General features: G+C 37.8%; 1 protein-coding gene across 1 annotated transcript in view; it reads right to left on the reverse strand.

Moving 5' to 3' along the window:
- Positions 1 to 1,846: 1,846 nt before the first annotated feature.
- LOC104466751 (EF-hand domain-containing family member C2-like) overlaps positions 1,847 to 13,497 on the reverse strand; it is a gene marked incomplete at its 5' end in the record, with an annotated part of 27,682 nt that continues 16,031 nt past the window's right edge. The window contains 4 exons of the mRNA XM_010080280.1: positions 1,847 to 1,942; positions 4,480 to 4,585; positions 11,735 to 11,827; positions 12,430 to 12,627. Coding sequence (XP_010078582.1) covers positions 1,847 to 1,942; positions 4,480 to 4,585; positions 11,735 to 11,827; positions 12,430 to 12,627 — 493 coding nt within the window. The remainder of the gene's footprint in view (positions 1,943 to 4,479; positions 4,586 to 11,734; positions 11,828 to 12,429; positions 12,628 to 13,497) is intronic.

Consider the following 13,497-nt stretch of genomic DNA (forward strand, 5'->3'; position numbering starts at 1 on the left):
AGTCTCCTTTCTTATCGCCATTCTCTTGGTCACCTTTCTAGTTCTTCTCTGCACTGGTTCCAGTTCAACAGTCACCTTTCTTGACCATGACCAGACCAAACCAGACCAAGACTGACCAAACCTATACACAGGGTTTCACATGAAATTATAAGAAATTATATTTCTTGTACCATTTTTTTTTCTGAAAAGAGGCTCTTTGTCCTAAAGGAACACAAACTAAAGCAAATTTTCCGTCTCTAAAAACTACTTGGGAAGTTCTAAATGTTCAGAGTCAAAAACCCTCAGCTATACAAATTTCCACATCTGAAACATACCCTTCTGAAGTCTGGGGAACATTAAAAATTTACAAGGGCAACTGCATTCATTTAAAGTGTCAAGCTCAGTCTTGGTGGCATGTTTTAAAAATCTTCAGCTTTCATCAAACTGGCTTCAAACGCAAGTTATTACTGTTTTGGCTCCTGACACTATCCCCATAACCACGCATTATTCTTGTCAGGTAAAACCAATTTTCCTCTTTTGGATCAAAAAGCAGTACATGGTCTTGTCTACAACTTGGAGCACTTTAACAAGTTTTCACAGTTTTCTTTTTGACTCCCTGGACACAGACCATCACTTACCCATTTTATTGCAAACATCTTCCTAAGTAGCAGCAACACACACAACTATGCCTTGCCTCAAGTCCTTTTTTTGCTGACAAAAAGGCTAAAAAGCTGCCAAAAGCTTCATATTTTGCCATATTGAGGGAAAATAATTTCTCCTCAGGAGCTGGGTGGCATTAGAGAGAAGACAGACAATCAGAAACTTCATTTGCACTATCATGCAAAAGTGCAGCAAGGTATTTTTAAATGGATCACAATTTTAAAAGGGATCTCCAAGTTTCCCAACAGATACAGATTTACTGAATTAAGTTATTCTTTGAACTATTGACTTTCCCTCAGTTTGGGGATTTAGATACATCAAACCCTCATCCTTCTAAATGAAACCCTTCCTCCTTGAACTATAATTTCAGATTACAGAAAGCACAGGGTTCTCAGTATACTGAATGTGTGAATCTCCCAGCCACCGCAGAGATGTGCTGGTTCACACCTCTTTCCAATCACCATGGATGAGTCAGTTCCCCCCTTCATCTCAGCTCTTCCATTCTTTAAACTGGGGTAATTACTTCTCTCACAAAAGCATGCAGTAAGTTTAGATCTAGTCATGGCTTTGAGCTGGCATAGGCTTAAAGAGATACAAAAACACTAACAGGAACTCCGTTTAGTTATTGCGATTTCGAGCAAAGAGAAAGGCACCAATTAATTTTCAAAGGGCAAGTACAGTGCTACTGTGAGAAAGCTGCACACTAAAATTTTACTGAAGCACCTTCTCTTCATACATGTCTCAGCCACAGGTGGCTACTAATCTGAGTCACATTTAAAACAAAAAAGCAAGAACTGATAGCTTCCATGCCATGCTCGCAAAATATTTACTTCTACAATGGAAGGCTATATTTATCTCTGATACCAGAGCAACTACATACTGTGCTAAAACCTTGCATAACAAAGCAAGATTTTGCTCTGTTTGACCCAAAGGTTTCTCAATACTTGTACATTTTCCATATAACCAGACACAAAGATTAGAGGATACAGTTTTAATTATGCTTGTATAAGTATGAAAGACCACTGTTGAATTAGAAAGAGTTACAAAAACACACAAAGTACACATCTGTGTTGGAATAAGAAATTAAATGCAATAACACCTATGTCTGATTTTTTTGTTTGTTTTACATGGAATGTTTTCAGTATCTGTCTAAGTAAACTTTGGAGCTGAAACACTAATCCAATAGCGGTGCCTTGCACAGATCAGATTATTCTTCGTTGCCAAACAGATCATCCAGAAGAGGTAAGTATTTGATCCCTTTCACAGGAAGGGATGGTGGTTGTCCACTCCGGTCATCTTCATTCTGAAATTAGTAACCCAGAGAATATCTTAGAATATAATACTGAAAACAAGAATAATTAAAAGCCGGTCAACATAAGATTGAATGAGCTGCTTCATTTCCACATACAAATCTGAGAAAAAGTGGATCTTTATCTAGCACATCCTCTTAAAAGATTACTACATGCACATTCTAATCAATCTTGCAGAATATTTTATTAAAAATATTTTCTATCATTAGCCCTTTGGCAGATATTTTCAAATTAAATAATGCTATATTTTCTCCATTAAGACACTTATAGAATCATAGAATGGCCTGGGTTGAAAAGGACCTTAAAGATCATCTAGTTTCAACCCCCTGCTGTGGGCAGGGTTGCCAACCACTAAACCAGGCTGCCCAGGGCCCCATCCAGCCTGGCCTTGAATGCCTCCAGGGACGGCATTATACTTGAAAGTCTTGCAATCCATCTATGTCTCAACACCAAGAATCATACAAAATAATCATATAGAGAGAAAGAAGAAAAAAGTCAGCTAAACAAGCACAACTCTGTTGCTGAAATCTATCTGATAAATACAGATACTGTAGCCCCAAAATATTGCTTTTAATTCACGGTGTGTCACGAACAGAATGACAATTGGATTCTAAAGTTGAACACAATTTAAATCCCTTCCTTTCTCTGATTTTTTTCCATTTTGTATTGATCTCTTCATTAAAATATTCTTGTACTGTACCAAAGATAGCCTGGGTGTTGCAGCTAACTAACAAAATAATAAAGTCAGTAAAACTGAGTAAACTATACTGGCACCAATTTGGGTGCAGTTCATTGAAAACAGTGCTCTATATCAGTATGACAGTTACAGCAAGGCTTTGGAGCTGATAAGGAACTGATTATCCCAGCATGATGATCGCTGATTATAATTTCTATTGTTACTCTTTCTTCCCTTTTTATTTCAGCTGTAACCTTCCTCCCATGACTTCATGTACTATTCTCAACTGAGGCTCTTAGGCATCAGCCACGCCCAGAAAGCCCATCCACTGGCTGTCCTCCAAGTGAAGATAACATCTTCTTCATACCCAAACAAATCCTCATCTCTTACGCTGATCAGAACATATGTTTCACCACAAATGTCCACTTCAACCTCCCGCTTGTTTTACAACTGCCTTTTCCTCCACACCTTCCACTCATGAAGGCTGCCTCTTAGTTCCACTGCTGCTTGCACCCCACCTTCACCCTGTAGGAGCCATCTCCTTCCCTCACCTGCCAGAAATCAGGTCATGCTCAATGGCTAGATAAGCCATGCAGCTGTGAGGGGAAAAAAACAGTCAAACACATTCAACACTAAGCATATCTGTGTCTCTGCTTCTTTCACCCTTGCTTTTTGGTATAGAGCTTAGCACCATCTTCAAGGCAAAAAACCTCCAGACACAGGCTCTGACCTTCTTTTTGTTTCTGTGGTATTGAGGCTTATGGGGCCCCTTATCCTGACACAATCTCCTGAGAGCAGTCACTGTTTAAATATTGAGTTATAACTTAGGTGCGGAATTCTTCTGTAAGAACAAAATACCCACTGAACAAAACCTAATGCACATTTTGAATCACAAGACTGCTCTATAAAACACATGGAAGGGCTTTGATTTTATCTGTACAAGATGGAAAAATTCTTCTCAATGACAAAGTGAAAAATAAACCACCATGGAAAGCAGAGCAAACCAGGAGCACTGGGCCCTCATTAGACATCACCAACAGTTTGAGATGCTACAGAAGAAAGAGCTGGTAAGGCAAGCAAGAGAGAGGAGTCAAGTTAATAGCACAGTACTTGAGGAATATCAGTTTAAACTATGTCACCATGGAACTTGAATTTAAAGGAATGCTTTAATTCTGTACAAGTAGAGCAAGCTAGGTCAGAACAGCAAAACTATGTGTTGTCAGAAGGGCTTCGGATTTATCTGTTACAAAGTTTTTAAAAACCAGCACAATTGCCTTATGCACCATCTATTTTAAAATGTTCCGTTCAGCACAAGATGCAAGATCATACTAATCTCTGCAGCTTGTTGATACCACATTTTTATTTACCCTAAGCAGCAGGCTGCTCTTTCTGTACGCCTACTGCTGATGTGGTGTATTATGTACAAGTTTCTATGGAGTTATAAAGAATACATAGCTATTTTCCGCAGTGTCAGTGGAGTTTAAATTACTTCCTGACTATCTCAGCAAGCGAACAGACGGTTTGACATGTGACGACATTTGTCGGTGAAGCGGTATTCATGCCCATTGTTCATGGACAAATACACCTGTTTCCCCTTTTTTTTACTTCTAGAAAAATGTCACAGAGATGTGACACCTATTAGGCACGGGAATGTTATAGAGCTCCTTGTCCCTGTTTGACTTCCCTGCTTCATTCTAAACCTCCCAGAAAAAAATTAATTACTTGAAACACCAGGCACAAATACACAAAAATTAAAACTGTTGTGGTCCCCATAGGATAAAGCACTCATGTTAAAGTTGGACAAATTATATCAATGTCCTGTACTGTTCCTCTGCTCAGATACACCAATTTTACCTTGAGAGGAACTTTTATCGTCTGTAAAGCAGGGATTGGATTCTGTCTCCAGTTCAGGCCATCCACAAACTTTTTATATTCCACCTGCTTATGGTCATCTTCACACCTAAGCAGAATAACCATACAATGATTCAAGGTTAAAGGAAATTCTTAACAAAGTTGTATCATGTTATCTACAGCATACTAATACATTACCTTTTGGATAATAATTTTTTACTTCTTTATAATCAAGCACTGGCACGAGTACAGAAGACATTACCAAACTATCAGGACTTCTATATCATACACTCTGTTCCATATACTTACAACTTACTATTGACTCTCATAGTATGATTCAACTTCTTTAAGGTTTATTCAATTTCAACTCATTTCATTTTACTTTCAAAGCATTGCCCAACCTTTTTCAACACAGGCATCTCACAATCGGTGAGAAACATAAAGTTGGGATGATCAGTGTATGACTCCTTTGTGTAGAAAAGAAACAGGTAGAAACATAGAATGATTTAGGTTGGAAAAGCCCTTAAAGATCATCAAGCCTAACTGTAACCCTAACACTGCCAAGCCCACCACTAAACCAGGTCCCTAAACGCCATGTCTACATGTTTTTTTAAATACCTCCAGGGATGGCAACTCAACCACTTCCCTGGGCAGCCGGTTCCAACGTTTGCCCAGCCTTTCAGTGAAGAAATATTTCCTGATATCCAATCTAAACCTCCCCTGGTGCAACTTGAGGCCATTTCCTCTCATCCTATCACTTGTTACTTGGGAGAAGAGACCTACACTCATATTACTACAACTTCCTTTCGAGCAGTTGTAGAGAGCGATAAGCCTCTACAACTCAGCCTCCTTTCTCCAGGCTAGACAACCCCAGTTCCCTCAGCCACTCCTCATAAGACTTGTTCTCTAGACCCTTCACCAGCTTGATAGATAGCATGACAGCTTGATAGGTAGAATGATACAAGAGAGCTGTTCTATAACACAACTGACTTGCTTTATATGGCTTCTCCAATCCTTTCCTGAAAGTAAGCAATCCTTCAAAAATACTGTTTCTACACACCTTGTGATCAATTTACAATTGACAAACACACAGCTCTCTAACCTATCAAATAATAGCTAGATTTAAAAATCACAACCCTTTTCATTTGGTAGTTGTTTTATGTCATTGTTCTTTATTACTATGGAATAAATAAACATTTGTGTCAGTTATGAGGGTCCTCTAACTGCATGAAGATGTATATGCTGACAGCTAAGGTCTACAGGTACATGGGGAACATACTATCTCCCTCCCTCAAATTTCTAAAATCATTAACCTGCACTAATAAACCACGTGGGAGCAGATTTGTATGCCATGTCATCCTTCTGCCATTCATTTGGATGAAGCAGCTTCATCCAAAAAGTCCTCAATTCAGCAAAACACTTTGGTGTTTCAGGCACTTCGGAACCACTGTTATTCAGTTGAACTACTCAAGTGCTTGAAAAGTATCCACAAGTTGAAGTTGAAGGTACTATGCATATCATTCTTGAAATGAGGAGCTTAACTGCTCTGCTATAAATACTGTACTAGCAGCTTCTGTGAATGACATCTGTTTCACCTAACACTACCTAACAGGACCTCGTTTAGGCATATAGGCACACCCTGGAAGTGTCTGTGCTCTGCTGGGGTCCATGGAGAGACATATACAACTAGCAACCTATTCTTTGGTGGGAAACATCAGGTTAAACAATTCTACCCTGTAATCTGGTGAGACAAATACTACTACACAGGGGCAAGAGCATCTCCAGGAAACAAGTCTTTTAGAAAATACTTTTATTATGTTCTTAAAGAAATAGTATTGCACAAAACATGGGCCTCAAAAGCCTTCAATCACTGCAGAGGGTTCTGGTAAAAATTAAGCATGAAGGTACTCTAAGGGAGAATTTACAGCACAAACTGAGAAAACAATACGGGAGAACAGGAGAAATAAATCTAGTGACAAAAATAAACTGCAATAAACTGCAACTCATCCCCTCCTTCTCCTCCCCCCACACCTTTCATTTAATAGTCAGCAGGAGAGACAATAATAAAATATATTGAAAGCCATAAACTGAGATGCTAGCGATAAACTGGTATGTTAAGTACAGTGAGTTATGCTGAAGATGAAAGCAAAGTCAGAAAAGAATGCTACTGTTACTAGTATTAAAGAGGAGCCTGAAATATTGCCATAAGAAAACCTCCTATGATAGCTTGCTTCTTTATAATAGTTCACAGCAAGTTAACATTTTCATAAGGCCTTACTTTTGGGGACTATATCCAATACACAAGAAAATGATCATTCCCACTTCTAGGGGGTTCATGTTTGTTACAGGTTTTTTTTGCAGGTGCCAATTGGGAAAAGAAAGGAGTTTAGCACTAAAAGCAATAAGACAATAAAAAAAAGCTTATACCTCTTGGAAAAAACCTATGGCACACAGATTTTGAATTTCAGAACTATCACTATATATTTTTTCTTTTACTTTATATGTATTTATATTTTGCTCATTGTGAAAAGTCAAAAGATTAAGTCTACTGCCAAGATGTAGAGCTGTATAAGTAGGATTTTTAAATAGTACAAGTGAAAGTGTGTAATTACTTATGTTGAGGCAATGAAGTCTGGGAAAGCATTGCTTCTGCTTTGACAAACCCTAAAACGGAGAACAGTCCTTTGATGTGACAGCACTAGCAAACTGTGATGACAACATTGCCATGAAGTTAACTACAACCAAAGATTTTAACATCGGCAGAGGAAATGGGATTCCTAAATCCCATATTTAAATAGCTACAGAAAGCGGCTTAAAATATTACTCTAGAATAATCCAGAAAGAAAAAAAAAATCTACTGTTTAGATCTCTTTCCTGCTGTGACTTATTGTATCAATCTACTAAATGCACACACTTGCAGTTTGGCACAGAGCACCCAGATGGACTGAGATGTTATCAATTTATGCATTATTAGGACAGAGATGTCATACATTTCAGTGGCTGGAGTTAACACGACTGAAACTGACAGTGCTCTTCAGGAAAGGAAATTAGATTTGTCTTATCAAGACAATGCAACAAAGACCTCTTGAAACCATGCCCTATGACTTCACCAATGCATGTAATACTAGACTATGAAAGTAGCTTCCCCATCCCTATCATAGTTTGCAGAGCTTTTGTTTTTCTTTGACATTACAGAAATCGTCATACATTTCTGCTTCTAAAAATATATTCACAATTAAATACTCCAGATATGTGAAAAATCCGGTCAAATCACATTATGACCATTCCTGAGGATGGTTTGGTGAGTAAAGGCTACTTACAAATATTTTTTCTTTCCCATCTGTAACCCAAACATTTATGTGCAAAGCTAATGTACATGAAGAGACTTTTTTAATTCCTTAGTTTTAAACAACATTTATTAAGAAGTTAATCTGCTAATAATAGAGGAGAAGCATCATGCTGCTTTAACCTTAGAAAAAATGTTGAGATTCCTCAGCCTGTTTGATAGTGTCTGTGTAACACAGGTATATATCTAGATTGTCATAAACTGCTCATATGAAAAGATTTAAAACAGCAAGCATAGACAAGTCTATGCAGCTGATCAGTATGAATTAAGCAATGGCTACTGTCTTGTGTATACATTTATTCATCCCTTGAACAACTGTAAATTGAACCATCAGTTCCTCAGCATACTGAATAACACAAATAATTTATCTTAAGAGATCCAAATTTTAATGCTAGAAAGGTTTTTCATCACAAATGGCATACGGGGTCTCAGGTATCAAAGGTAATGAGCAGAAGACAGAGTGCAGGAGAACAATCTTGTGACCATTTCCAATCTTGCTACTGCTACCAGGACACTTGCTGTAGCAGGAAAACAGGGTTTCCTTACTGAAATAAATAGGTCAGCCCTAAAAAAAACATTACAGATAGTTAATTAGGTAAAAAATCATTACCCAGCCGCAAACCAGGGAAAAGCTGAGCATGCAGGAGTGGCCTGCCCTGGCCTATTAGGGACTTGAGAATTGAGATGAACATGTAGGAGGCCCATTGCCATCAGGCACTGCTACCTGAGACACTAGGGATTAACTCTTTCAAAACAACAAGCCCCCCTCCAGAGTCCAACAAGCTCACCCTGATACTGTAGAGAAGTGAAGAACTACACAGCTGCTTTTAACACAAATTAAAGGACAAATTTTTAAAAATAGGGACATATGCTTAAGAACAAAACTAACGTGGAACAATCAACATGTAATACTTGTAAACTTGGCATCCATTCTCCCCTCCATTTTTTCTTTCCTTATCTGCCAGTTGTTTATATACCCTCTGGGGAAGGACTGCACCTTTTTAAGTCCTTATTAGCATACATTTAGCATTGCAGCAAATAAAAATAACAGAAAAAAAACCCTAGATTCATTACTTAAGCACTTTAGCAACATTTATTTATAAAACAAACTATAATTGTTCATTATGCCTGCCTAAATTTAAGGAAATGTTTATAATGACTACTGTAGTTTCCTGGTAGAAACAATTGTGTACCATCTGCATTGCTTAATACATTGTGATTAAAAGTCTGTATTGTTCTGTGATTAAAAAACTAAGTGAGAAAATGCTGATGGAGAAAGGAAATACTTTTTAATAAGCCAGCAAGTTAAACTGGAAAAATGGACAAATTCTTGGGTACCTAAATCCTACTATTTCACCATCCCACAATTAAAAATATAAATTTACTCTAGACAGACAATTTGAAAGGGTCTAATGAAACCTCACTCTTTGTGCTAATTCTCCCTGTACTCTGTGGAAACTGAATGGTCTTTCAGTACAATAAACAAAGTCTTGGGTCATCTGGAGGCGACCACAAAAATAGACAGTAACTTCTAGTCCCCTCCCATGCTTTTAATAAGTGACAAATCATTGCAGTATAATTTACAAATGTAAATAATAAATAGTTTAAGAGTATTACCTTTCAAAATGGAAAAATAGAATCATTAAGTCCTACATAAAAAGTCTTTGCCACCTACTCTCAGATAGAAAAGCTGAATAAACAAATAGCTTCATTCTTCAACTATTATCTCATCACATTGTCTAGTGTCATTTTATAGCTGAACAGGGTCCAGCTAGTGCATTAGCTATATATATTGATTTTGTGGGAATCAGTCCAACAACTTTTATTGTACCACTTTCTTTCTTCATAAATACAGATACACGCTGTACATCACCACCACTTCCTTCAGAAATATCAGTGACAAAATTACAGGCTTCCTCATAAAAAGAAAAAAAACAAAACAAAACAAAAAAACCCCCCAAAAACAGGGGAAGATTATTGTTGACAAACTTTGCCCATACTGAACTGCATACTCCTCAGGAGTGAGACTATTCTTCATTAACAATAAACCTGCCTGTTTCATGATTGTCCAGTCTCAAAGAAAACTATAAGAAGCAAGACAAAACTAAGAGAAAAAGTCTAAATCTCATTCAGCCAACTCTAGCCTTCAACTTCCAGATTACTGGAAACTTACTCCTACTAAATAGACTTCAAAAAAATCTTTCCCTGACTCTGCACCCCCATGAAACAATAAACTTACCAAGCAGTGCCAACTGCACATACTACTGAAAATGTGACAATCTTCTTTCTTGTCTGCAGTGCAGTGACTCACCACATAAACTGCCATCTTTTGAAGAAGCTGATATTGTAACTTAGAACTGGCATTACACATAGCACTCTATCATATGAAGTACCTCTCACACTGATTTCTGAGGCCCAGCTTCACACCATTTACCTTTCTCATACAGAAATCTGCAAGGCAGGCTGGCCACAGCCCCTTTAGAAAGAACAAAAGAAAATTGATGGCAATTTAGAAATTCAGCTCTTATACAGGCTGAGGAGGTAACTCTCTCCTTTTCCATCGCCTACAGAAAGTACCTGCCATGTCCGAATCCTAATTCAGGGTACCTGCCTAAAGCTGGGTGAAATCCAGCCCTTAGTCTCCTCCTTGTCATCTAAGCTTATCTCTATATTTTTATTACAGTGTACTGGGTTTTTTCTTTTAAACTGCCTGCTCTGAGACTCTTCAGAAGAGAAAAGGTTCATCTCACAAAAGCTTTCCCTGGTATAAATTCACAAACAATAAACACATCTCTGGAGCCTATGATGTATCAGGCTTATCTGTTTTTGATCAGCATTGTTAGTACAAAAAGGAAAACTTCCAACCCCTTGTCTGTGCATCTATTCAATTTCAGACTTCGGGAAGTGGAAACTATGAGAACCTCTTGTCTAGTACAGGGTTTCAGTTTGTCTTCCAGCAGTTTTTGTGTTGGGCAGCTTAGTGGGAGTTCTGAAAAATTAGTTTTAGATTAATGCTAAAATTCAGACATGCTTCTGATGATTAATGCTTGTAACCTGTCAGAAGTGATAAATGGACAAAAAATTGCCAAAGTTGTCTGTCTGGCTACTGCAGAAAACTACTCTGAAAGTTTTTGTGCTGGAAACAGGGGCTTTATCAAAAAATGACCCTTAGGCTTCTTAAAGCAGTCTTGTTGATACTGATTTAAGTGGGAAGTCTTGCTTGCAGTACGAAGATGCTTTATTAAAATGGATTCCACATTTCTGCCTGACACGTCTTTTCATTATTTGATAAATTCAGATGCTTACTTTACAATTCCTCCTGAAATCAATAAGTGTATCTACCTGAAAACATTTAAACATGACAGAAGACAAGACCTGTTCCTGCTTTTAACACAGTATGAAGCCACAGACAAAACATTTAAGGATTTCCCACAAGGGAAAGAAAAGACCAATGACCATGTATTTAAACCTATTACCAGAAAATCTGGCCATGAAAACCAAACTCAACGAGACATGAGTGTTCAAAACACCACAGGTTATTCTGAGCTCTAGCCTTTAATACAAGTGCACTGGATACTAGTTCTTTTCACTTCTGTTTCCATTAACACAGCTAGCCAAGCAATTTGTCTCAAAACAATTAAACATACTATGGAAAAATACCAAAACCATGCCAACACTCCTTTACAATAAAATATGTATCAGGTGAGATTAATAGGAGTAGCAAACCACTTTTATTTACTACTGATGCTGTCTACTTCATAGGAAAGTCTGCATGTGTATAGGGACAAAATCAACATCATGAAATGATTAGTAGCATATAAATGGCAAATTCTTAAGAACTGCGTCTGCAGTAGATATTTAGCATTGATTTGCACCCATGCATGCAGGTCATACTATCTGCCACTAACTTACATAGTCAGTAAAGCTTGCAGATTGTCATCAGCCAGTGGCAACTTAAAGGACTTGCAAACAGTCCTGCACACCTCACGGGGCAGCACTCCACATCTACACAAAGAGAAAGAGAGGGGGAGAATTGTACATTCAGTATTGTCCAGATTTACTTCAAGTGAATGTTGCTGTAAATAGGTAAACACATGAGGAATATCAGGATAGAGGTCAAGAAAACAAGGTTTTATGAAATTCCACTTTTACAAAGCTGAGAAACTTGAAGTGCACATGGTAGCCTGTCTCCCCCACACTGAGGTCTTCAGTGATTCTCTGTGATTCTTTATCTGTGACATCAGAGAATAAAAAAGGGCAAATAAGTTATATAAAGAATCAGCTACAAATCCTTCCTTTTCCCCTTAGTTCACTATTTTTCCTCTTAGATTTAAAATATGGTGTTTTGCCTGTGAACAGTCATCTGATTATGACACAGAATGTTCAGTACAGCAGCTATAATAAAACAAAATGAAAAGAGACTATCCTTTTTTTATGAAAAGAGGCTATCCTTTTCTTGTCTACTGTCAAGTGCTGAGAGAGGCTTAACAGTCCAAATAATATTATTTGGCCACAATGTATCATTTGCTCAGCAACAAACAGAAAGTAGGTAGGTTTACAAGCAGAGCTTCCCAAATAACAGCTTACGATAAGTAGAGGAAACTTACTTTTCACGGTCATTGTATATAAGCACTGCAGACAGCTGTTCAAAATTCTCAAAGCTGTTTTTCTTTAGTTGTTCTTGAGCCACTGCAAGGAGGAAGTGGAGGTCCATTTCATATTCATCTCTCACACCGTAATAGCGCCCAAGAGTTATAATTTCATGTTCTGAGAATGTTTCATCAGTGATACTGACTATCAAATTTCTGTTCACAAAAACAACAGCCTACATTAGTTTTAAGTAAAGGAGTTAAAAACAGTTAGTAATAACTAAATTTTTGTGGGGGAAAAAAAGGATTAAAGTGCATTCATGAAAAAATGCTGTATTTAGATCTTCAAAGAATGTATTCTCTTAAATTTGAAACCCACATCTGTTCAAGGGGGTATAATGGAAATTATCTGAACTCTTAAACTTTTGCAGGATGTCCACATTTCCTCAGTAGTTGGATATACATACAAAAATACATAATAATCATGACAGAAGCCTTTTACCAGAGATGCCATACTGGCACAGAATATTAGCAGAGATTTTGTCACTGCATTTATCCAACAAGATAGTGAATTAACAAAGTATTACACTGTTTTGTTCCTAATTATATTTTGCATTCTGCAGTACATGATTAATTGTCTGTAAACACAAAGCACACACAACAACGGTTGCATGAAGTAGAGAGAGAGAATTCACAATGGCAGAAAAGTGGGGCAGAAGATTCCAACTGAGAACAGAATATTAATCAAGTGCCGAGCCACACTTCACAAAGCATTGTGAAGGCTGGCCCTGCTGGGTAGCTTTCAGGGAAAGGCTGGGGGAAGGGAAAAAAACACAGAGGGAGGGCAGAAAATTACACCCAACTTGTAATTACAAGCCCTCTAGGCAAGAATGGAAGACAGGAGGCAGTAGCAAGACCAGTTTATGCTTAGGCATTCTCAGCAGAGAATCAGATCCCATGCAGGGAAGAGCCTAACATGTGCTCTCCGAAGATTGTTTGTGCTGTTCAGACTAATCAACCCAATTCAAGGAAGAAGAAATGTTCCCGAGGTCCATCTGATGGCACAGTGCTGGCACTGAATGACTA

The sequence above is a fragment of the Pterocles gutturalis genome, unplaced genomic scaffold (genome assembly GCF_000699245.1).
Source record: "Pterocles gutturalis isolate BGI_N339 unplaced genomic scaffold, ASM69924v1 scaffold9254, whole genome shotgun sequence".
Taxonomy (NCBI): domain Eukaryota; kingdom Metazoa; phylum Chordata; class Aves; order Pterocliformes; family Pteroclidae; genus Pterocles; species Pterocles gutturalis.